The sequence below is a fragment of the Entelurus aequoreus genome, linkage group LG17 (genome assembly GCF_033978785.1).
Source record: "Entelurus aequoreus isolate RoL-2023_Sb linkage group LG17, RoL_Eaeq_v1.1, whole genome shotgun sequence".
Classification (NCBI taxonomy): Eukaryota; Metazoa; Chordata; class Actinopteri; order Syngnathiformes; family Syngnathidae; genus Entelurus; species Entelurus aequoreus.
The window spans coordinates 47,213,798-47,241,001 of NC_084747.1; the positions used below are offsets into that span (position 1 = coordinate 47,213,798).

The 27,204-nt window shown below is 38.4% G+C and overlaps 1 protein-coding gene and 1 long non-coding RNA gene across 2 annotated transcripts in view; one reads left to right on the forward strand and one right to left on the reverse strand.

Annotated features, from left to right (window-relative positions):
- Positions 1–16,636, forward strand: part of LOC133632958 (uncharacterized) — a 24,479-nt gene extending 7,843 nt beyond the window's left edge. The window contains exon 3 of the long non-coding RNA XR_009821740.1: positions 16,345–16,636. This is a non-coding gene — a long non-coding RNA (uncharacterized LOC133632958). The remainder of the gene's footprint in view (positions 1–16,344) is intronic.
- LOC133632956 (guanine nucleotide-binding protein G(q) subunit alpha-like) lies at positions 9,001–27,154 on the reverse strand. The gene is given in 7 exon segments (XM_062025820.1): positions 9,001–9,362; positions 13,494–13,647; positions 13,712–13,841; positions 16,168–16,296; positions 16,379–16,491; positions 16,493–16,534; positions 26,966–27,154. Coding segments are annotated over 7 exon segments (906 nt in total). The 5' UTR covers positions 27,113–27,154; the 3' UTR covers positions 9,001–9,171.
- Between the last annotated feature and the right edge of the window lie 50 nt (positions 27,155–27,204).

Genomic DNA, 27,204 nt, shown 5'->3' on the forward strand with positions numbered 1-27,204 from the left:
TTGCCTTTGAAAGTAACACTCCTATGTCCATTAGTGGAGCTGTACACAAATGTATTCAGTTATAAACATTCATTCACTTTCTTCTTTCCTTCATGGATCTAAACTTTACCACTGCTGGTAGTGTTTTCTATGTTTGTATTTAATAAGTTGTAGGTGTATTTATTTCAGTATAAAAGTGTAAAAAGTGTTTTGCTTCGGTCATGAAATGATGATAATGGTGTGCCAGGGCATACATACATTTTATATTTAACGCTTAAATCTTTGGAGTCTACATCAACTTCAGATTTATCCCTCATTTCAAAATGTTTTAGTTTGTTTTTTGCCCTTTTTTGTCAAACAAAAATATGTTTTTTATGGCAAACACACAAAATATGCAAAATCTTCCACCAAAAATATTTTTCAAAGTGGAATATTTGATGTGAAGTAATCGGAACCTTGGATAGGTCAATAATTCATAATAACATTGATTTTGATTCAATATTATGTTTTGAGCAATGACAGTTTGAAAGAAAAAAAACAGCTTTGTTTTATTAGTCAACATTGCAACTTTTTCTAAATTACATTTCACCTTTAAGCTTTTTTATTTCACTTTTGTTATGTTTTTTTTTATTTTAATAGTATTTTTAGAATGTGTCGTGGGCCTTTAAAACATTAGCTGTGGGCCGCAAATGGCCTCCGGGGCACACTTTTGACACCCCTGCTATAGATAATAAAAAATTAAATCTGATAAATCTATGGATAAAAAGCAGAGCCTGGCGACGCATGCGCGTTTATCATAACTCTCTCTCTCTCTGTCTCTGCCCCTCCCTCACGAATGCTGCTGCGCGCACAATTTGTTTTGTTTTTAACCCCTTCTTAACCCTGAACGTACATTGAAAATACACGCAACCCTAACTCAAAATGCCGGACATTTGAGGCATTTAAGAAACTCCGCCCGGACAGCCCCGCAAAAGAGGACATGTCCGGTGAAAAGAGGACGTATGGTCAGTCTAATATAAATGATACCTGTTGTTGCCCCACATTTTGGCTGCATCAGTTTAATTAACAATTAAAATAAATAATGGCAACATATTACTTGTTGGATCATTGTATTTTTATGCCAAAAAATAAAAGAAAAAAGCATCAAATAAAAAAAAAAACGGCGATATTGAGCCCTATGTTAAACAATTTGTTCAAGTTAGATATAAAAATGAAAAATCTACTACCGTATTTTTCGGACTATAAGTCGCAGTTTTTTTCATAGTTTGGCCGTGGGTGCGACTTATACTCAGGAGCAACTTATGTGTGAAATTATTAACACATTACCGTAAAATATCAAATAATATTATACAGCTCATTCACGTAAGAGACTAGACGTATAAGATTTCATGGGATTTAGCGATTAGGAGTGACAGATTGTTTGGTAAACGTATAGCATGTTGGTGTTGGGTTTTATCAAATAAATTTCCCCCAAAAATGCGACTTATACTCCAGTGCGATTTATATATGTTTTTTTCCTTCTTTATTATGCATTTTCGGCCGGTGCGACTTATACTCCGGAGCGACTTATACTCCGAAAAATACGGTACATCCTTATTTTGATGGATGTATTTTCAGAAGAAAAGCATGAATGCAAATTCATATTTGATACGCTTGCTGAAGATTTGAGAGGAAAGATAATGAACAACATGGCTTGTTGGATCATCATATTTCTCTTTATGAACTTCTGAAGCTGACATGTCTTTGCTGAGAAATAAATTTAAAAAACTGCCTAAAAAAACACAAAAATGTACATTCTCCTCATATAAAAGGAAACAAAAAAACATGTAAATAACATTTTCTTCCCAAAAAAAGAATTAGCTATTAGACGTACAATAGTTACATAAATACCGTATTTTTCGGACTATTAATCACATTTTTTTTTCATAGTTTGGCCGGGGGTGCGACTTATACTCAGGAGCGACTTATGTGTGAAATTATTAACACATTACCGTAAAATATCAAATAATATTTAGCTCATTCACGTAAGAGACTAGACTAGGGCTGCAACTAACGATTAATTTGATAATCGATTAATCTGTCGATTATTACTTCGATTAATAATCGGATAAAAAATTTTATATTTTTTTTTTTAATTATTGTTATTTTTGTTTAATCTTATTATTTATTTGTGTGTGGCGTCGCGCGGGTCTCGCTTCCTGTTGGGTGGGGTCCGTGCCCGTGTGGCCCGACCTTGCGCTGTGGAGTCTCTGTTGGCGACTTGATGTGGTGGCGGCGCGGCGCCCGTGTCTGGTCTGGATACTGTGTCTCGGTTGTTTGGGCGGTGGTGTGTTTGTGCGGGTTTGGGTTGGGGTGGTGGTGGGGGTAGGGGGGTGTTGGTGTCTCTTGTTTGCGTGTTGGCGTTTGGGCTTGCTGGCGGGCTGGCGCTGGCTGGTATCTGTGATCCTGTTGGCGTGTGGTTGCCGGTCGCGTTTTTTTTTTTTTTTTGATCGCTTTGATTTGATTGGGTGGTGCTGGCTGTCTGTGGGTGTTGTGGCTGCTGTTTCTGCTGCCGTTTGTTTGTGGTGTGGGCGCCCGTGGCTGCTGGGTCTGGTGCAGGGGGGTGGCTGATGTTGTGACTGGTGGCAGCGCGCGCGCGTGGTGGTTGTCGGGGCTGACAAACTGTGTATGTGTATGTGTGTGTGTGTATGTATGTATGTATGTATGTATGTATGTATGTATATATATGTGTATGTGTATGCATGTGTATGTGTGTGTATGTGTACATGTGTATGTTTATGTGTATGTATATATATATGTATGTATATTTCTGGGGGTACGTTCTGGGCCTGCCTGTCGGGTGGGGGTCGGCGCCACAGGCTACTGCATCCGGACTGCGTGTCTGGAGCTCCTGGGTCCCGCCGTCCATCCCTTCCGGGTGCCCGTCTTGGTTGGGGCCTGCTGGGTCTGGTCCCTGCGTCTACTGTGGTGGCTTGGTGCTGCAGGGTATTCCGAGGTGCTGCGAGTCGGCCAGTTGTTGGGGTAGCGACCTTGTGTGTCAGCATGTCTGTGATCTTCTTTTAATTCTTTTTTAAATTTATTTATTTATTTATTTATTTTTTTTATAAATAGATTTAATTATTTATTTATTTATTTTTTCCCCCTTTTTTTTTTTTTTTTTTTTTTTTTAAATATATTTTATTAATATTATTATTATTATTATTATGTATTTATTTATTTTATTTATTTATTCCCCTACCTCAGGGGGGGACTCGGCGGGGCGGTTGCTGGTTGTTCCATCTCCATCGTTGGGGTCCCTGCGGGTGGGGTGGGTGGTTCCTGTGGCCCCGTGCTGGGGTGGGGTGGCCGTGGGCTGGCCTCGCCGCGCTCTCCGGGGGTGGGGGGGCTTGTGGGGGCCCTGTTGCCGGTGGGGCGGGGGCGGTCTTCCCGTCCGGTTGCGGGGGGTCTCCGGGCCCCTCGGGCGGGGCGTCCCGCCTTTCTGTCCGTGTGGGGTGTGGTCTCTCGCTGGCTTGGGGTCTGGCTTCCCCCTGTTTTTCTCGTGCCTTGTCCGGGTGCGTCTGTCTGCGGCCTGCTGCTGGCCCTTGTGGGCGGCACGGTGGGCCAGGCTCTGGGGTTCCTGTCGCTGTCCGGCTTGGCTGCGTGGGGGCGGTGGCCCCTGGTTCCCTGGGCACCACACCTACTGTTTGTGGGATGGGTTCTCGGGGAGGCTGGGGCCGTACTCTGGCTCCCGCACACACTGGGAGTCAAATGTATTGTACATGCAAATTCACATATACTCACACACATACATACAGACATACATAGGTACCTACGCTCCCACATACATATACAAATAAATACAGTACATATTTACACACTCAAAGTTCGTACATCCACACGCACATTCATTATACAAACATACTGTATACACATACTGTACATATACATTCACTGTACAAACACACACATACACATACTACACATACATTCACTGTACAAACACACACATACATATACTGTACATATACATTCACTGTACAGACACACATTTACACATACTGTACATATACATTCACTGTTCAAACACACACACTGTATACACATACTGTACATATACATTCGCTGTACACACATATACACATACTGTACATATACATTCACTGTACAAACACACATACTGTATACACATACTGTACATATACATTCACTGTACAAGCACACATACACATACTGTACATATACAAGTACATATGCACACATACACTCATGCACATAATCACGTTTCATCAAACATATATTAACGTTGTTGCCCTAGGGTAAACTGGGTATAACACATGGCACACTGACAAAGCTTAACCTATTGTTACTATAACAATCTACAAGGTTAAGGTTGCTTCTCTTTCTTCCCCTCCATTTTTCTGCATTCTTTCGTATCTCAAGTTATCATTACGTATATGTATTGTTGCATTTGAACAATTGTATTGTTGATAATAAAGGTAAAGTACTGGTATTGTTTATTATCAATAACACTATTTCTATTGGTATTCATATTGCTCCATTTTTAGTGTAATAATGCTCATTGTCATTTCTGTAATTTTTTATTTTATTTTTTTATTTTTTAAATTTTCGCTAACTGCTTATTTGCTATTACTTTTACCATCATATTTGTACATGTCGTATTTGCTGATGTTGCTCTGTTGTTGTTGTTGTTGTGTTTGCTGTTGTTGTTTTTGTCTCTCTGTCTAATGCCCCTCTTGTCCCCACAATTCCCCCCTCTGTCTTCCTTTTTCTCTCTTTCTATCCCCTCCTGCTCCGGCCCGGCTGCACCAAATGATAATATAAATACATTTAATAAAGTCAAAATACAAGTAAAGCAACAAGAGAAGTATCCTACACTTCTCTTTTGTAAAGTAAATCTGAACAGCCGATATGGGTATCTACATCTGCTATATGATTTGCCCGAGAAGCTGGGCAGGACATAAAAAATAAAAATAAAAAATAAAAAAAATAATCGGATAAAAGAGACAAACTACATTTCTATCCTTTCCAGTATTTTATTGAAAAAAAACCAGCATACTGGCACCATACTTATTTTGATTGTTTCTCAGCTGTTTGTACATGTTGTAGTTTATAAATAAAGGTTTATTAAAAAATTTAAAAATAAATAAATAAAAATTGCCTCTGCGCATAGCATAGATCCAACGAATCGATGACTAAATTAATCGCCAACTATTTTTATAATCGATTTAATCGGTTAGTTGTTGCAGCTCTACACTAGCCGTATAAGATTTCATGGGATTTAGCGATTAGGAGTGACAGATTGTTTGGTAAACGTATAGCATGTTCTATATGTTATAGTTATTTGAATGACTCTTACCATAATATGTTACGTTAACATACCAGGCACGTTCTCAGTTGGTTATTTATGCCTCATATAACATACACTTATTCAGCCTGTTGTTCACTATTCTTTATTTATTTTAAATTGCCTTTCAAATGTCTATTCTTGGTGTTGGGTTTTATTAAATACATTTCCCCAAAAAATGCGACTTATATATGTTTTTTTCCTTCTTTATTAGGCATTTTCGGCCGGTGCGACTTATACTCCGAAAAATACGGTACATCCTTATTTTGATGGATGTATTTTCGTTTCTTATTGAAGTCAAATTTCGACACAAAATCTTCAGAAGAAAAGCATGAATGCAAATTCATATTTGATATGCTTGCTGAAGATTTGAGAGGAAAGATAATGAACAACATGGCTTGTTGGATCATCATATTTCTCTTTATGAACTTCTGAAGCTGACATGTCTTTGCTGAGAAATTAAAAAAAAAAACGGCCCAAAAAAACACAAAAATGTACATTCTCCTCATATAAAAGGAAACAAAAAAACATGTAAATAACATTTTCTTCCAAAAAAAAAATTAGCTATTAGACGTACAATAGTTACATAAATACCGTATTTTTCGGACTATAACTCGCAGTTTTTTTCATAGTTTGGCCGGGGGTGCGACTTATTCCCAGGAGCGACTTATGTGTGAAATTATTAACACATTACCGTAAAATATCAAATAATATTATTTAGCTCATTCACGTAAGAGACTAGACGTATAAGATTTCATGGGATTTAGCGATTAGGAGTGACAGATTGTTTGGTAAACGTATAGCATGTTCTATATGTTATAGTTATTTGAATGACTCTTACCATAATATGTTACGTTAACATACCAGGCACGTTCTCAGTTGGTTATTTATGCCTCATATAGCTTACACTTATTTAGCCTGTTGTTCACTATTCTTTATTTATTTTAAATTGCCTTTCAAATGTCTATTCTTGGGGTTGGGTTTTATTAAATACATTTCCCCAAAAAATGCGACTTATATATGTTTTTTTCCTTCTTTATTATGCATTTTCGGCCGGTGCGACTTATACTCCGTAAAATACGGTACATCCTTATTTTGATGGATGTATTTTCGTTTCTTATTGAAGTCAAATTTCGACACAAAATCTTCAGAAGAAAAGCATTAATGCGAATTCATATTTGATATGCTTGCTGAAGATTTGAGAGGAAAGATAATGAACAACATGGCTTGTTGGATCATCATATTTCTCTTTATGAACTTCTGAAGCTGACATGTCTTTGCTGAGAAATAAATTCAAAAAACTGCCTAAAAAAACACAAAAATGTACATTCTCCTCATATAAAAGGAAACAAAAAGACATGTAAATAACATTTTCTTCCAAAAAAAAGAATTAGCTATTAGACGTACAATAGTTACATAAATACCGTATTTTTCGGACTATAACTCACAGTTTTTTTCATAGTTTGGCCGGGGGTGCGACTTATTCTCAGGAGCGACTTATGTGTGAAATTATTAACACATTACCGTAAAATATCAAATAATATTATTTCGCTTATTCACGTAAGAGATTAGACGTATAAGATTTCATGGTATTTAGCGATTAGGAGTGACAGATTGTTTGGTAAACGTATAACATGTTCTATATGTTATAGTTATTTGAATGACTCTTACCATAATATGTTACGTTAACATACCAGGCACGTTCTCAGTTGGTTATTTATGCCTCATATAACGTACACTTATTCAGCCTGTTGTTCACTATTCTTTATTTTAAATTGCCTTTCAAATATCTATTCTTGGGGTTGGGTTTTATTAAATACATTTCCCCAAAAAATGCGACTTATATATGTTTTTTTCCTTCTTTATTATGCATTTTCGGCCTGTGCGACTTATACTCCGGAAAATACGGTACATCCTTATTTTGATGGATGTATTTTCGTTTCTTATTAAAGTCAAATTTCGACACAAAATCTTCAGAAGAAAAGCATGAATGCGAATTCATATTTGATACGCTTGCTGAAGATTTGAGAGGAAAGATAATGAACAACATAACATGGCTTGTTGGATCATCATATTTCTCTTTATGAACTTCTGAAGCTGACATTTCTTTGCTGAGAAATAAAAAAAAAACGGCCCAAAAATGTACATTCTCCTCATATAAAAGGAAACAAAAAACAATGTAAATAACATTTTCTTCCAAAAAAAAGAATTAGCTATTAGACGTACAATAGTTACATAGATACATATTTTCAAAACCGCACATTCAATCTGGCAAAAAATGTCATGATTAAAAAGCCAACAAAGACACTGCCATATATATATATATATATATATATATATGTGTGTGTATATATATATATATACATATATACTGTGTGTATATATATATATATATATATATATATATATATATACACTACCGTTCAAAAGTTTGGGGTCACCCAAACAATTTTGTGGAATAGCCTTCATTTCTAAGAACAAGAATAGACTGTCGAGTTTCAGATGAAAGTTCTCTTTTTCTGGCCATTTTGAGCGTTTAATTGACCCCACAAATGTGATGCTCCAGAAACTCAATCTGCTCAAAGGAAGGTCAGTTTTGTAGCTTCTGTAACGAGCTAAACTGTTTTCAGATGTGTGAACATGATTGCACAAGGGTTTTCTAATCATCAATTAGCCTTCTGAGCCAATGAGCAAACACATTGTACCATTAGAACACTGGAGTGATAGTTGCTGGAAATGGGCCTCTATACACCTATGTAGAGATTGCACCAAAAACCAGACATTTGCAGCTAGAATAGTCATTTACCACATTAGCAATGTATAGAGTGTATTTCTTTAAAGTTAAGACTAGTTTAAAGTTATCGTCATTGAAAAGTACAGTGCTTTTCCTTCAAAAATAAGGACATTTCAATGTGACCCCAAACTTTTGAACGGTAGTGTATATCAATGTACACAATGATTATATAATTCATAATTGCACTATGCCTCAATAAATGTAAGTTACAACCTTGTGTTCTTGGGAACTGTTACAAAAACATATCCAAAAGTGACTAGGGAGGTGGTGCGGCCAATCAGAAACTTTGGTACAAACTTTAAACTCTTAACACCATTTTTTTTTTCTCGTCACACTGCTGTCAAGCTAACAGTCAAGACAGCCTGGCTGTGATTGGACGATCCTCAAAAGAAAGAACAGCAGGTGAGGTGAGGGGGGGAGGGGCTTGTGGCAACAAACAGTTTGAAGAGTTCAGTGCGCCAAGCCGCCACTCACTGCTCGCTTTTGGGGGCGGGGTCAGGCTGCTTGACATTTGGCATCGGCAAAGAATACACAGAGTTGATGTGGCACAGTTGAACATCCTTTCGGCGTCCCCTCTCACGTTTAAACAACGCCACCGACCTCATTAGTACTTGGCGGCGGTACCAACGTCAATATCAAGGCGAAATACTTTTTTCAAAAATCACAGTTTTTTGCCTTTTTATTACCAGTCAGTCTTGAGAAGACGCTGTTCAGGGGAACATTCTACTAAAAAAAAAAAAAAAAAAAAGTAGGGGTTTGGCCTCATGTCGCAACCCCAAAACAGGACAACTGAATTGCACAAAGTTTTTCAGAAAAAAAAATTCACAAAAAGCGCAAAGCTTAATAAAAATGGACCCCTGCCTTCTGAACCAGCAACCCCTCACACTTTTCACTAGCTCTTTATTCAATAGCAAGATGAATTCATTTGCTCCTGACAATCAAATATCAAACACATGGCAAATAAATTAGCATTCCACGCATTGGATTGATTTTTTTGTTGTTTTTTTTTAAACTTTGATTAGAGTTCTCATATACTGTAGGTGTGTGTTGGCCGCTACACCAGGTTGTACTCCTTCAGGTTGAGCTGCAGGATGGTGTCCTTGACGGCGGCGAAGACGAAGCGGATGTTCTCTGTGTCGGTGGCGCAGGTGAAGTGCGAGTAGATGATCTTGTCGCTGTCCGGGTTCAGGTCCACGAACATCTTCAGGATGAACTCCCGGCCCGCCTGGGGGTCCCTCTGCGGACCTGGACGGGAACGAGGCAAGCGACAAAGAAGTCAGTACACTGCAAAAACTGAAATCTAAGTAAGATGAAATATCTCAAATAAGGGGGATATTTGCTTATTTTCTGTCTGATAAGATAATTCTTCTCACTAAGCAGATTTTATGTTAGAGTCTTTTACTTGTTTTAAGGGTTTTGGTCCTAAATGATCTCAGTAAGATATTACAGCTTGTTGCTGAGATTTGATGACCTATATTGAGTAAAACATGCTTGAAACTAGAATATATAATTTCTTATTTCAAGCATGAAAAAAAAAAATCATGATTTTGACACAAATGTGTCTCATAATTAAAACAGATGACCACCAAATGGACTTTGCTGTTTTATTTTCAATGAAACAATAGAACACACGTACTCATATAGTAGTACAGTTGGCACAGTACAGTAAACTGACAGTTAATATTTAAACATTTGACATTTCAAACAATTTTGAACAGAAATAGTTCATGCACATTCAGATAAATTCCTCAAAATTACAATAAAAATTTTTTGGCTGGGGGCCGGGCTGTATATATGCGCACTAATTGTCTGAAAGAGCACGCACTTGGCGCGATAATGTCATGTTATCCATGGAAAAATGCATTTTTAGACCATATGATTTGCCTGAGCGGGTAAGAAACCCCGAGAGTAACAAGCGGTTGCCTTGTTGCCTTTCCATTAAGAACAATAAATTAGTTTTTTGTATATGTTTGCTGGTTTCAAGAAATGTAATGCCGAGCGCATATCATTATGTCAAGATAATGGCACCAGCATTTACTTCATTTAAGAATATTTTTCAACATATTGAGCAAAAAGGTCTCTTTTTTTTCTACCAAGAAAAGTGCACTTGTTATTGGTGAGAATATACTTATTTTAAGGTATTTTTGGATTCATTGAAGTTAGCTAATTTTACTTATTTTGGAAAGTCTTGACGAGCCGAATTTTCTTGTTCTATTGGCAGATAATTTTGCTTAGTTCAAATAAAATACCCCTCATTTTTGTATTTGTATATATTTTTTTTTTCTTGCTTTTGAACACTGACTTTTTGCAGTGTATCTATGGGTCCACATGCATAATATCAATATTAATGTAACTGAGAGTGTACCCATTAAGGGTCCATTACTGTTAACTATCTGTCATTTAGATCAGTGGTCCCCAACCTTTTTGTACTTGCGGACCGGGGCGTGGGTAGTTAAAAAAAAAGTTTTTTTTTTTTTGTTTTGTTTTTTTTTGGTCATAAAAATACAATCATGTGTGCTTACGGACTGTATCCCTGCAGACTGTATTGATTTATATTGATATATAATGTATATATTGTGTTTTTTATGTTGATTTAATTTAAAAAAATAAAAAAAAAATTGTTTTTTGGTCATAAAGAAATACAATCATGTGTGCTGGACTGTATCCCTGCAGACTATTGATTTATATTGATGTATAATGTATATATTGTGTTTTTTATGTTGATTTAATTAAACAAAAAATACAAATAAAATTTTTTATTTTTTTTTTCTTGTGCGGCCGCGGTCCAGTACCAATCGGTCCACGGACCGGTACCGGGCCGCGTCCCGGTGGTTGGGGACCACTGATTTAGATGGTAAAACCCTACAACTACCTCTTGGGGTCCCCACACCCTATGGGTTATACTTGTATAGCGCTTTTCTACCTTTTAAGGTACTCAAAGCGCCTAGACACTATTTCCACATTCACCCATTCACACACACATTCTTGACAAGCCGAATTTTCTTGTTCTATCGGCAGATAATTTTGCTTAGTTCAAATAAATTCCCCTAATTTTTGTATTTTTCTTTCTTGTTTTTGAACACTGACTTTTTGCAGTGTGCTGGTTACAAAGTAACAGACCCATCATTGTCTGACAGTTTGCTTCAGTATTATCAGGAGGAAGGAGACTTTAAAAAGTCAGGGTTTAGCGAGCAGGTCACGGTCATGATGTTAGTTACCATGGTAACTGACTCTGAATTTGACTTACTACTCTTTTTCTGAAACGGAACACCCAGAATTTTCTTTTACAAACTGAATAGTTTTTACTGAAGCTGCTTTCTAGAATACCCCCCCCTGGGCTCCATGAAAGTGTGCAGTGATTTTAAAAAGGTGCACGTCACATCTAATATCTCACTCCAGTATATGGCAGCATCCAGTGGAGTTGCTGCTGTAATATTCAACATGCCTTGCGGGCACTTTGTGGACAGCAGTAAAAGTTGTGTGTTTTGTTAGCGTTTAGTAATGGTCACACTGCAAAAAGTCAGTGTTCAGAAACAAGAAAAAAAAAATACAAAAATGAGGGGTATTTTATTTGAACTAAGCAAAATTATCTGCCAATAGAACAAGAAAATTTCGGCTTGTCAAAATTTTCCAAAACAAGTAAAATTAGCTAACCTCAATGAACCCAAAAATACCTTAAAATAAGTATATTCTCACTAATAACAAGTGCACTTTTCTTGGTAGAAAAAAAAGAGACCTTTTTGCTCAATATGTTGAAAAATATTCTTAAATTAAGTAAGTGCTAGTGCAGGCCTGGCCCTAACCAATCTGGCTCCCTAGGCAAGATTTTAGGTGGCGCCCCCCCACATCGGCAGTGAAGTGTATATACTCACTAGAAACCGAATAGCTTTGTCTTTGACCTTTTTTTTTTACTTAAAGAAAGCAAATTAACATATTATATGAGAATGTTATGTTATGATTATCTTTAACCGAATCACAGCAGTGCTCAAATTAAAAAACAGCATTCCCTCTCATGTGATATTGCTTTATTAACATTAATGATGTGCACTTTAACAACTAGGCTTACAACTATACCTAATATATAAAGGGGTGGAAAAGTGACTATTACCTGCAGGGCAAACATTAGCTAACCAGAAGGCAATAATAATGTAAACAAAAAACACCTGCTTAAAAGATCTAATACAAATGTCCCTGAGGAATGTAAGGTGGGATAATGTAATTACCTAACGTTACATTATTATTTCCATAACAATTTAGCCCCCTCCACAATATTAACCCGACGTTAAAACAGAACTAGCTATTTATTGATTAGCAATTGCCGAATCATGTAACATTAGCTTAATGCTAAAAAGCCAGGTTACTATCATATTCTGTAACAGACAAATAATTTCATGTAGGCTAACGTTACCTACCTGCTACCTCTGTCTTTTTCTCGTTTCTCCTCCTCTTCTTTTCTCTTTTTTCTTCCCTGGGCACCTGACAGTTTTGGCCGTTTTGACATCTTGTGTTGATTTTTTGATGTGGTGACGTCCAAAAAGAGTCATGATACGGGAAGGGAGGGGGCGCACCGTGCGGGGGGATGAGTAGGGGGGCGTAATGTTGTAACAAATAATATTTCTATTAAATAGGCTTTACTTTGAATTTTAATTAACGTGGGATTATTTTTTCTATTTAGAAATAATAGTACCAACTTTTTTTTTTTCTCCAACATTTGTGGCACTGGCGTGGCGCCCCCTGATGAACGGCGCCCTTAGCATTTGCCTATACGGCCTATGCCACGGGCCGGCCCTGGGCTAGTGCCATTATCTTGACATAATGATATGCATTCGGCATCACAATTTTTTTTTTTCATGGTTGAAGTAAGAAATTGTTACTTTAAAAAAGTAGTTTTATACTTGTGAGTGTTGATGACACAGCTTTGCAACAGTTGATATTCTAGTTTCAAGCATGTTTTACTCAATATAGGTCATCAAATCTCAGCAACAAGCTGTAATATCTTACTGAGATCATTTAGGACCAAAACCCTTAAAACAAGTAAAACACTAACATAAAATCTGCTTAGTGAGAAGAATTATCTTATCAGACAGAAAATAAGCAAATATCACCCTTATTTGAGATATTTCATCTTACTTAGATTTTAGTTTTTACAGTGTAGTTGTTGGCTACCCCTTGTAAATAGAGGATCCACTTTAACAAGTTAAAGTGTCTCTGCAGTTACGCTGCCATCTACTGGACAAATATGTAACAAGTCAATTAGACAAATTATATTGCGACTCTAAGGTGAATCTTAGAATAAAAAAACAGCGCCAGAATCCTACTGTGGTGGTCCAAAAGTAATAGGAAATGATTAATTAACCCGTCGAGGCTCATCCTCACCATCATACTCTGGGAAGTAGTCGACCAGGTGCGAGTACAAGATCTTCTCTTCCAGCAAGTCCTTCTTGTTGAGGAACAGAATGACGGAGGAGTTCTGGAACCACGGGTACGTGATTATCGTCCTGAAGAGTGCTTTGCTCTCCTCCATTCGGTTCTGGAAACAATGAGAACCATCAGAAACGAGCCGCGGCAAGTGAACTGTTAACACGGTGCTTCACCTCGTTGTCGGACTCCACGAGGACTTGGTCGTATTCGCTGAGTGCCACCAGGAACATGATGGACGTGACGTTCTCGAAGCAGTGAATCCACTTCCTCCTCTCTGACCTCTGACCCCCGACATCCACCATCCTGTTAGTGAAGCAGAGGATTAGAGGCGGCCATTACTGCTCGTGACTCGGGAGTGTCCCGATACAACTTTTTCACTTCAGATACGATATCGATATTCAAGCCTCGCCGATACAGATATTGAATCAATACATTATCAGCACAAGTCATACATTTTTATTAGAGATGTCCGATAATGGCTTTTTTGCCGATATTCTGATATTGTCCAACTCTTAATTACCGATACCGATATCAACCGATACCGATATACAGTATACAGTCGGGGAATTAACACATTATTATGCCTAATTTTGTTGTGATGCCCCGCTGGATGCGTTAAACAATGTAACAAGGTTTTCCAAAATAAATCAACTCAAATTATGGGAAAAAAAATGCCAACATGGCACTGCTATATTTATTATTGAAGTCACAAAGTGCATTATTTTTTTTTTTACATGCCTCAATACAGCAGCTTGGAATTTGGGACATGGTCTCCCTGAGAGAGCATGAGGAGGTTAAGGAGGTGGCCGGGATTGGGGGGCTAGGGGACAGCGGGTGGTGTATATTGTAGCGTCCCGGAAGAGTTAGTGCTGTAAGGGGTTCTGGGTATTTGTTCTGTTGTGTTTATGTTGTGTTACGGTGCGGATGTTCTCCCGAAATGTGTTTGTCATACTTGTTTGGTGTGGCGCATATTTGTAACTGTGTTAAAGTTGTTTATACGGCCACCCTCAGTGTGACCTGTATGGCTGTTGACCAAGAATGCCTTGCATTCGCTTGTGTGTGTGAAAAGCCGTAGATATTATGTGACTGGGCCGGCACGCAAAGGCAGTGCCTTTAAGGTTTATTGGCGCTCTGTACTTCTCTCTACGTCCGTGTACACAGCGGCGTTTTAAAAAGTCATAAATTTTACTTTTTGAAACAGATACCGATAATCTTGAAACCGATAATTCCCGATATTACATTTTAAAGCATTTATCGGACATCCCTAATTTTTATCATCTAGTAATGTGGAATAATAAAAAAGGCTTGATCAAGTGATATGAGAAAGAGAACAATGACAGGAATAAAAACACTAATTAATTTAACTGAAATGGACTTACGATGTCTTTAAGTTGAAGTTGAGTGGTAATTCGTTTTGGATGACACCTCGTGGCCACGATTATTCATTGAATACGACGCTTGTTACTGGATACTTATATACAACTGGATACTTATTCCACAACTATATACAGTTGTGGAATTAACACATTATTATGCCTAATTTTGTTGTGATGCATTAAACAATGTAACAAGGTTTTCCAAAATAAATCAACTCAAGTTATGGAAAAAAAATGCCAACATGGCACTGCCATATTTATTATTGAAGTCACAAAGTGCATTATTTTATTTTAACATGCCTCAAAACAGCAGCTTGGAATTTGGGACATGCTCTCCCTGAGAGAGCATGAGGAGGTTGAGGTGGGGGGCGGGGGGTTAGGGGGTAGCGGGGGGTGTATATTGTAGTGTCCCGGAAGAGTTAGCTGCTGCAAGGGGTTCTGGGTATTTGTTCTGTTGTGTTTATGTTGTGTTACGGTGCGGATGTTCTCCCGAAATGTGTTTGTCATTCTTGTCTGGTGTGGGTTCACAGTGTGACGCATATTTGTAACAGTGTTAAAGTTGTTTATACGGCTACCCTCAGTGTGACCTGTGATTGGGCCAGCACGCAAAGGCAGCACCTTTAAGGTTTATTGGCGCCCTGTACTTCTCCCTACGTCCGTGTACACAACAGCGTTTTAAAAAGTCAAAAAATTTTACTTTTGAAACCGATACCGATAATTTCTGATATTACATTTTAAAGCATTTAAAGTTAAAATTAGGGATGCCCGATAATATCGGACTGCCGATATTATCGGGCATCCCTAATTTTAGTGCATGTACAAAAAATAAACAATGGTAGACTACAAGCTACTCGCAGCTACACAACAGCTAAGCACACAAGCTTGACATACCTAATAGAATAACATTGCAGTCTAATACACCACATGTGTCAATATAAACACGTATCAAAGAGTTATAGCAAAGTCTCCAAAGCTGAAGGTTGATATCGGAATCGGTAATTAAGAGTTGGACAATATCGGAATATCGGATATCGTAAAAAAAGCCATTATCGGACATCTCTAGACAAGACCAATCTTGTGTGCTTATTGAAGGACATTTAGATGTTAACTGTCTAACCAGCTTTGCACAAGTAAACAGGCTGCAGGATTGCTTGTATCAAAGCCATTAATTATTAACGACTTTAGATACAAGCTCATATTATCAATCCATCATATGAGAGCGGACCCTACTTGTGCCGTCTGCTGGCAATCACCTGAAAATGACGCTCTGCAGGTCAAAAGGGTACTCGATGATGCCTGTGGTGGGGACTCGAACCCTCAGCACGTCTTGCTGAGTGGGCAAGTAGGCGGTTTCAGCGATCCGGTCCAACGCGTTCAGGTAACTGTTACAATAAAGCGGTGACATTTGTGTATTTGCCGTTTTTTTCCAGGAACAGTGCGGCTCTCCCGGAAGCGGACGCTCACTATTTGGTGGAGTCGGAGAGCTGGTACTCCCTCCTTCGATCGTAACACTCCTGGATGCCCGGGTCGTTCCATAAGCTCTTGATGGCGTCTACGTAAGGGTTCTCAAACTTGGTGGACCTTCTCCACGTCCACATCTCTCACGATGTTGGCGTTTGCCTGGGGACAAAAGACCACAGAGGAAGACTCTTTATCAAACAACCACAGGTAAGGCGAATGCTAATCATCGACGTTTTCTATATTAGGACGCCCTGAGGCTCGACATGGACCAAATATCTCAATTGCAACTCTCTTTGGGCCAATTAAGGGGAATTTTGGGTCGGCCCAGTTTCTAGTTCTGTGCGTCCCAGGAGGACTGTGTTGCCTTGTTAATAATGAATTCCAACATGGTCCTCTTTGTAAATAATGTTTGCAATTAGGACTTCTGTTATATCTGAGAATTGAGAATGAGGTTATGACACGTACTACAACCAGCTGGACTACTTTATTCAGGACACCTGCACAATCCCTTGTGGTAAAGGAGGAGCTGAGCCGGAAGGCAAAGCTCTCAATTCACCAGTCGAGCTACTTTCCCTTCCTCACCTATGGTCGTGAGCTTTGGGTTATGACCGAAACGACAAGATCACGGGTAAAAGCTGCCGAAATGAGTTTCCTGGTGGCGGGGGTCTCCTTAGAGATAGGGTGGGGAGCTCAAAGTAAACCTGCTGCTCCTCCACATCGAGAGGAGCCAGATAAGTTGGTTCGGGCATCTGGTCAGAATTCCCCCCTGGACGCTCCCTGGGGAGGTGTGACCATGGGGCCATGGGGAAGACCATGTTACCCGGCTGGCCTAGGAACGCCTCGGGATTCCCTAGGAGGCTCGACGAAGTGGCTGGGGAGAGGGGAAGTCTGGGATTCTCTGCTTAGGCAGCTGCCCCCGCGACCGGACTTCGGAAAAGCAGAAGAAGATGGATGGATGAACATGCACAATCTAATGCAAGCAGACACATATTTTGGGTCACGGACCTGGGGATAGGTTGATTGGCAACACTAAATTGGCCCTAGTGTGTGAATGTGAGTGTGAATGTTGTCTCTCTATCTGTGTTGGCCCTGCGATGAGGTGGCGACTTGTCCAGGGTGTACGCCGCCTTCCACCCGGATGAAAAGCCGGTAGAAAATGGATGGATGGAGTTGAACATATGTCAGCATGTTGCCCCACTTTTAATTATTTTTTTCAAAGCGATTATTGCAAACGCTTACTTACAGTAAGTCATTCATTTGACTTAGTAAGTCATTATTTTGACTTAGTAAGTCATTATTTTGACTTAGTAAATTGCTAAGTCTAAATATTGACTTACTAAGTCATAATAATGACACACTTAGTGTCTCAGGTAACTAGGACTGTTTTGTTTTTACTTTACGGAAAAAATACCGAGATATATATCGCCATTCAGCAAATGGAGCGGAAAACACAACCAAAAATTGTAGGCTTCTTTACGCGACGAAGTCGGCCTACTTCACCGCAGTCTGTAGTCTATTGCCCCCCCCAGGCTGTGGTGGCAGCGACGAGTTACACCGATACTTTCTTAATCCCTATGGAATTAATCAGAAAAAAAACCTTATTTTTCATGCTTAAAAATGTGTTTAATCTAACTTTGTATGTCTGTGATTCAACTCCTCATATACTGTATACCATGTACGGTACTCAAAACCTCTAAAAGACACTTTTGAGGTTGTGTTTTGCCACAAAATAAGCTTTTATCTGCAACTGATCATTGAACTAGTTTTAAGCTAGCATACGTTGCTATTTTAAACACATTAAACTGCACTTAAATGTGTTTTCATCATGACATACAAGCTTAAAAAATGTCAGCAATTTTGGCCACCGCTTGCGAGAAGCACTCGTGTAAACGATAAATCAAGGAATAATAACTTTTAAAAAGTTGTATAATATTCAGTATACCAGTGATACCCTTTGTACTGCTAAATGCAGCTTTTGCAGACGAGCAAAATAAAGGGACAATTTTGAAAGGGAAAAAAAAAAAATCCTTAAACACAAAAAAACGTACCTAAAACGACAGTGGTCCAAAAACCTAAGTGCGGACCTTACCGTGGGGTACCTGTACCACTGCACCCCTACACGACATAATGTTGTATTGTTTACTCTAAATGCAGGGAGACAATCAAGGACATGTCACTTTCATTTTTGCTGTCTTCTTTTCTTAAAGGCCTACTGAAACCCACTACTACCGACCACGCAGTCTGATAGTTTATATATCAATGATGAAATCTTAACATTATAACACATGCCAATACGGCCGGGTTAACTTATAAAGTGACATTTTAAATTTGCCGCTAAACTTCCGGTTCGAAACGCCTCTGAGGATGACGTATGCGCGTGACGTAGCCCGGGGAACACGGGTATGCCTTCCACATTGAAGCCAATACGAAAAAGCTCTGTTTTTATTTCATAATTCCACAGTATTCTGGACATCTGTGTTCGTGAATCTGTTGCAATTATGTTCATTGCATTATGGAGAAAGAAGCTGAGCAAGCAAAGAAGAAAGTTGTCGATGCGAAACGGACGTATTTTTCGAAGGAAGTCAGCAACAACAGTACACAGCCGGCGGGTCTTTGTTTACATTCCCGAAAGATGCAGTCAAGATGGAAGAACTCGGATAACAGAGACTCTAACCAGGAGGACTTTTGACTTCGATACACAGACGCCTGTAGAGAACTGGGACAACACAGACTCTTACCAGGATTACTTTGATTTGGATGACAAAGACGCAGACGTGCTACCGTGAGTATGCAGCTTTGGCTTCTAAACATTTGATCGCTTGACCGTATGTGCGCAACTTTTTTTTTGCGTATGTACGTAACTTTTTAAAAATATATAAGCTTTATGAACCTTGGGTTAGGTGAACGGTCTTTTGGGCTGAGTGATTGTGTGTGTTGATCAGGTGTTTGAATTGTATTGGCGTGTTCTATGGAGCTAGGAGCTAGCATAGGAGTTAGCATAACAAAGACGTAGGTGTTTTTATGCAGGATTAATTTGTGTCATATTAAATATAAGCCTGGTTGTGTTGTGGCTAATAGAGTAAATATATGTCTTGTGTTTATTTACTGTTTTAGTCATTCCCAGCTGAATACCAGGTACCGTGAGTATGCAGCCTTGGCTGCTAAACATTTGATAGCTTGACCGTATGTGCGCGTCACGTACGTAACTTTTTTTAAAATATATAAGCTTTATGAACATTGGGTTAGGTGAACTGTCTTTTGGGCTGAGTGATTGTGTGTGTTGATCAGGTGTTTGAATTGTATTGGCGTGTTCTATGGAGCTAGGAGCTAGCAGAGGCGCTAGGAGCTAGCATAACAAACACGTAGGTGTTTTTATGCAGGATTAATTTGTGGCATATTAAATATAAGCCTGGTTGTGTTGTGGCTAATAGAGTATATATATGTCTTGTGTTTATTTACTGTTGTAGTCATTCCCAGCTGAATATCAGGTACCGTGAGTATGCAGCCTTGGCTGATAAACATTTGATAGCTTGACCGTATGTGCGCGTCACGTACGTAACTTTTTAAAAATATATAAGCTTTATGAACCTTGGGTTAGGTGAACGGTCTTTTGGGCTGAGTGATTGTGTGTGTTGATCAGGTGTTTGAATTGTATTGGCGCGTTCTATGGAGCTAGGAACTAGCATAACAAACACGTAGGTGTTTTTATGCAGGATTAATTTGTGGCATATTAAATATAAGCCTGGTTGTGTTGTGGCTAATAGAGTATATATATGTCTTGTGTTTATTTACTGTTGTAGTCATTCCCAGCTGAATATCAGGTCACCCCCGGCTCTCACAGCATCTTCCCTATCTGAATAGCTTCAACTCCCCACTAGTCCTTCACTTGCACTTTACTCATCCACAAATCTTTCATCCTCGCTCAAATTAATGGGGAAATTGTCGCTTTCTCGGTCCGAATCTCTCTCACTTCATGCGGCCATCATTGTAAACAATAGGGAACTTTGCGTATATGTTCAACTGACTACGTCACGCTACTTCCGGTAGGGGCAAGCCTTTTTTTTTATCAGATACCAAAAGTTGCGATCTTTATCGTCGTTGTTCTATACTAAATCATTTCAGCAAAAATATGGCAATATCGCAAAATGATCAAGTATGACACAGAATAGATCTGCTATCCCCGTTTAAATAAAAAAAATTCATTTCAGTAGGCCTTTAAGTCGGAAGTGCGACACTTCCCATCGGAGGCCAACTGCACTTTATCAGAGTGGGAGGATGTTGACTGTCTTATGAGCAGGCAACCATTTCATACTTTTAAATGTCGCTGAATGTAGTCGGTGTGAAGCGTCACAGTTCTGTATTGTGTTATTGTTTCTACGCGAGAGAAGCATCAGCATTCTGATGCACATGCTCCTGCTGCTTCACTGCATGTGACCCGGTGTTTGGTGCCTATTACACTGTGTCCCTGGATAGATGAACACCTAAACAGGGATGGGCAAGCTACTTGGAAAATGTAGTAAGCTAAGATACAAGTTACTCTCAATTAAATGTAGCTAATGCAACACGGAACGACACAGGAAGTCCTTCATACCGACAGCCATCAGACTGTATAATGCATATGTTCCTTTTGACTGTACATGTAATGTAAATGTATAATGTATTTATATTATTCACATGTGAATAATTCTGTATAATAGACTGTATTTATATTATTCACATGTGAATAATGCTGTATAATAGACTGTATTTGTATTATTCACATGTGAATAATGTTGTATAATAGACTGTATTTATATTATTCACATGTAAATAATGCTGTATAATAGACTGTATTTATATTATTCACATGTGAATAATGCTGTATAATAGACTGTATTTATGTTATTCACATGTGAATAATGCTGTATAATAGACTCTATTTATATTATTCACATGTGAATAATGTTGTATAATAGACTGTATTTATGTTATTCACATTTGAATAATGCTGTATAATAGACTGTCTTTATGTTATTCACATGTAAATAATGCTGTATAATAGACTGTATTTATATTATTCACATGTGAATAATGCTGTATTATAGACTGTATTTATGTTATTCACATATGAATAATGCTGTATAATAGACTGTATTTATATTATTCACATGTGAATAATGCTGTATAATAGACTGTATTCATGTTATTCACATGTAAATAATGCTGTATAATAGACTGTATTTATGTTATTCACATGTGAATAATGCTGTATAATAGACTGTATTTATGTTATTCACATGTAAATAATGCTGTATAATAGACTGTATTTATGTTATTCACATGTAAATAATGCTGTATAATAGACTGTATTTATGTTATTCACATGTGAATAATGCTGTATAATAGACTGTATTTATGTTATTCACATGTGAATAATGCTGTATAATAGACTGTATTTATGTTATTCACATGTGAATAATGCTGTATAATAGACTGTATTTATGTTATTCACATGTGAATAATGCTGTATAATAGACTGTATTTATGTTATTCACATGTAAATAATGCTGTATAATAGACTGCATTTATGTTATTCACATGTAAATAATGCTGTATAATAGACTGTATTTATGTTATTCACATGTGAATAATGCTGTATAATAGACTGTATTTATATTATTCACATGTGAATAATGCTGTATAATAGACTGTATTTATATTATTCACATGTGAATAATGCTGTATAATAGACTGTATTTATATTATTCACATGTGAATAATGCTGTATTATAGACTGTATTTATGTTATTCACATGTGAATAATGATGTAAAGTAGACTGTATTTATGTTATTCACATGTGAATAATGCTGTATAATAGACTGTATTTATGTTATTCACATGTGAATAATGCTGTATAATACACTGTATTTATGTTATTCACATGTGAATAATGCTGTATAATAGACTGTATTTATGTTATTCACATGTGAATAATGCTGTATAATAGACTGTATTTATATTATTCACATGTGAATAATGCTGTATAATAGACTATTTATATTATTCACATGTGAATAATGCTGTATAATAGACTGTATTTATATTATTCACATGTGAATAATGCTGTATAATAGACTGTATTTATGTTATTCACATGTGAATAATGCTGTATAATAGACTGTATTTATGTTATTCACATGTGAATAATGCTGTATAATAGACTGTATTTATGTTATTCACATGTGAATAATGCTGTATAATAGACTGTATTTATATTATTCACATGTGAATAATGCTGTATAATAGACTGTATTTATATTATTCACATGTGAATAATGCTGTATAATAGACTATTTGTTATTCACATGTGAATAATGCTGTATAATAGACTGTATTTATGTTATTCACATGTGAATAATGCTGTATAATAGACTGTATTTATATTATTCACATGTAAAAAATACCTAAGTGTTTATTGTCTATTGTGAGCGAACTGTGGTGCTGAATTTCCCCCAGGGATCAATAAAGTACATTTTATTCTATTCTATTCTAATCTACAGGGGAAGCTATCCCCAGAGAATTGTAACAAACTATACTACAAGCTACACGGCAAAAGTAGCTTGCTACATTTAACAAGATTTATATCTATGGGCCCACATGTATAATATCAATAAGGGTCCATTACTATTAACTATCTGTCATTTAGCTGGGGACACCCTACAACTACCTGTGTGCACCCCACTGTATTTACTGTATTTAGTTTGCCTTTTCTTTAGCCCACCCCGATAATTGTATTCATTTTCTCTACCTACAGTAACACCATCTATCTATATTTTGACACAAAAAAAAACAATGACTTGTGAGTTGTTTGGGAGCAGTTGGTAATGGTTATGTGCAGTAAAACTTTTATGAACTCAACTCACCTTAATGTGTGTTCCTAAATTTGTGTTGGACGTCTTAGATGGAAGAGAGCAGTTCTGATTTCGGTTTACAGAGTAAACAACTAAAAACTAAGGTTTTGGGCATTGTTTTCTCTAAACGCATATGGCCAAGGACATGCATTATTGTGGGTTTCCTGGACGTCGTCTCCATCACTGAAGGAAAAATCTAATCTGCGGGAGAGAATCCCTCTCCCATTTTCAAGTATGTTTCTTTTTTTGTGTGTTGTCAGCTTGAAGCGTCCCTCTGTCTCGGACTCCCTCGTCGTCATGTGACATGAGTGCGTGACTTATAATTTTGCTTACTAGTTTCGATGACCCGCCGTATCTTGCCTCTGATTGGCCAGTCCATAATGTTTCGCCCTAACCTTGGCCAATTGTGACTCATCATAGGAACACCAACCATTCATCATGGATTTTCTCCATATATATGGAGGTTCTCATCCATCCAGGTCATTGTTTTTTAGCCATTTTTTTTGGCCTGGATAGGCAGTCCATTTTCTCTCTTTGTAGCTTTGATGTAAGCTACCGAGCTACATGGGTCTAAAAGTAGCTAAGCCACAGGAAAAGCTACTTGTTTAAGAAGTAGCCTAGCTACTGGTAAGTGTAGTTAAGCTACGTAGCTTAGCTACATGTAGTCTGTTACTGCCCATCACTGCTATTACGTCAATAACAGAGGGCGTATGGGTTGATAGCAATCAGGGCCGTCTTGTAGGGGGGAAAGTCTTACCATGAATTGATTAACGTGGACCCCAACTTAAACAAGCTGAAAAACGTATTCGGGTGTTACCATTTAGTGGTCAATTGTACGGAATATGTACTGTACTGTGCAATCTACTAATAAAAGTCTCAATCAATCAAAAAAGGTGATGACAATTCTAAGGGCGCACACATAGACCCAGTAGCCTCTATGACAAAATGATTATGCATCCATCCATCCATTTTCTACCGCTTGTCCATTTTTGGGGTCGCTGGAGCCTATCTCAGCTGCATTCAGGCGGAAGGCGGGGTACAGTGAACTAATTCATACAAATTAATCCGAATTAAAACAAAGCCGCAAGTCGTACAATATTCTAATTTTAATAATTTCAATAAGCCCTTTGCAGTCTTCTTAAAAACATGTTTTTGTTCACACCGCGGTTCGTTCTTGCAGACACGGCACGTCCTCATCGCAATTAAATGAGCGCGAGCGAACTCCAGCAGGGTTAGGATACCCTCCAAAAAGCACAATTACAGACATCAGAGAATAGTTGGAAAAGAGGCCAGGAGTAGGAGCAGCAGAGCAGGGGCCCAGAACATTAACAACATTTTGGTGAGAGAGTACAACTACCGAGAGCAGCTGAAACTTGTTCATTTAATGTCTCGAATGCGCTACACTCTAAACAAGTCATCAGTTCATTTTTAAAATAGTCGCCAGTTTATTGTAAAGCAACAGGTGTGACTGTGTGTTTCACACGTCACAGTCCGACAGTGCTCCAGTATACGCCCATTCAAAGACTGCATTGTACAAACCCCCGTTTCCATATGAGTTGGGAAATTGTGTTAGATGTAAATATAAACGGAATACAATGATTTGCAAATCCTTTTCAACCCATATTCAATTGAATATGCTACAAAGACAACATATTTGATGTTCAAACTGATAAAAAAATTTTTGTTGTTGCAAATAATCATTAACTTTAGAATTTGATGCCAGCAACACGTGACAAAGAAGTTGGGAAAGGTGGCAATAAATACTGATAAAGTTGAGGAATGCTCATCAAACACTTATTTGGAACATCCCACAGGTGTGCAGGCTAATTGGGAACAGGTGGGTGCCATGATTGGGTATAAAAGTAGATTCCATGAAATGCTCAGTCATTCACAAACAAGGATGGGGCGAGGGTCACCACTTTGTCAACAAATGCGTGAGCAAATTGTTGAACAGTTTAAGAAAAACCTTTCTCAACCAGCTATTGCAAGGAATTTAGGGATTTCACCATCTACGCTCCGTAATATCATCAAAGGGTTCAGAGAATCTGGAGAAATCACTGCACGTAAGCAGCTAAGCCCGTGACCTTCCATCCCTCAGGCTGTACTGCATCAACAAGCGACATCAGTGTGTAAAGGATATCACCACATGGGCTCAGGAACACTTCAGAAACCCACTGTCAGTAACTACAGTTGGTCTCTACATCTGTAAGTGCAAGTTAAAACTCTCCAATGCAAGGCGAAAACCGTTTATCAACAACACCCAAAAACGCCGTTGGCTTCGCTGGGCCTGAGCTCATCTAAGATGGACTGATACAAAGTGGAAAAGTGTTCTGTGGTCTGACGAGTCCACATTTCAAATTGTTTTTGGAAACTGTGGATGTCGTGTCCTCCGGACCAAAGAGGAAAAGAACCATCCGGATTGTTATAGGCGCAAAGTTGAAAAGCCAGCATCTGTGATGGTATGGGGGTGTGTTAGTGCCCAAGACATGGGTAACTTACACATCTGTGAAGGCGCCATTAATGCTGAAAGGTACATACAGGTTTTGGAGCAACATATGTTGCCATTCAAGCAACGTTACCATGGACGCCCCTGCTTATTTCAGCAAGACAATGCCAAGCCACGTGTTACATCAACGTGGCTTCATAGTAAAAGAGTGCGGGTACTAGACTGGCCTGCCTGTAGTCCAGACCTGTCTCCCATTGAAAATGTGTGGCGCATTATGAAGCCTAAAATAGCACAACGGAGACCCCCGGACTGTTGAACAACTTAAGCTGTACATCAAGCAAGAATGGGAAAGAATTCCACCTGAGAAGCTTCAAAAATGTGTCTCCTCAGTTCCCAAACGTTTACTGAGTGTTGTTAAAAGGAAAGGCCATGTAACACAGTGGTGAACATGCCCTTTCCCCACTACTCTGGCACGTGTTGCAGCCATGAAATTCTAAGTTAATTATTATTTGCCAAAAAAAAAATAAAGTTTATGAGTTTGAACATCAAATATCTTGTCTTTGTAGTGCATTCAATTGAATATGGGTTGAAAAGGATTTGCAAGTCATTGTATTCCGTTTATATTTACATCTAACACAATTTCCCAACTCATATGGAAACGGGGTTTGTATCATAATATATTCAAGTTCTACTCAGTCATTAATAATTACGCCATGGCATCAACAAAGATTCCATTCTCCTTATAACAAGCCAGGGTAACATCAGCATGATCTGAACAATGTTAATGTTCCACATTGTTGCTTTAAACACGTGTGACACTCCTCACAATAACACTTAACCAACTTTACTAGCACCTGAAGCAGGTCAGCGCATTAGTGAGCATTTCCTCCTAGAAGCGCCTCAGCCGACAACAAGGCAGGACATGAGCGGACACCGGACGCTGGTGCACATGTAAATAATTGATCAGTGCTTCCAATCTCTATAAAAGTTTCCGGTCATTGAGGGTGGGCACAAATGGAAAATGCAAATGGTCTCATTAAAAAAAAAAAAAGAAAAGTCCTGCAGCACAGTCATGGCTACAACTTCCAATGACACGCCGCTTTTTTGTTGGCATTCTGTTTATCTGTGTGCGCCGTATAGTGGGACATAGGAAGTGTAAAAAAAAAAAAAAAAAGGACAGGAAATGATTACTGGATGCCTGCTCCGAGTCTGATAGACAGCTTTCTAAAAATACACAACACTCCTCCATGTACCTTGTTGTGCTCGTATTTGTAAGGGATCTTGAGCGTCTCCGAGGCCTTAATCATGGCCTGCATGGCGGTGAAGATGTTCTGGTACACCAGCTTGGTGAAGCCTCGCTTGTCCTCGTCGGTGTAGCCGGTGCCGTGGATGATCCTCATCTGTTTGATAAAAGTGCTCTTGCCGCTTTCGCCCGTGCCTGTCAAAACAAATCCCATCTGTTAAAGAAACGCCTTCACTGCAAAAAGTCAGT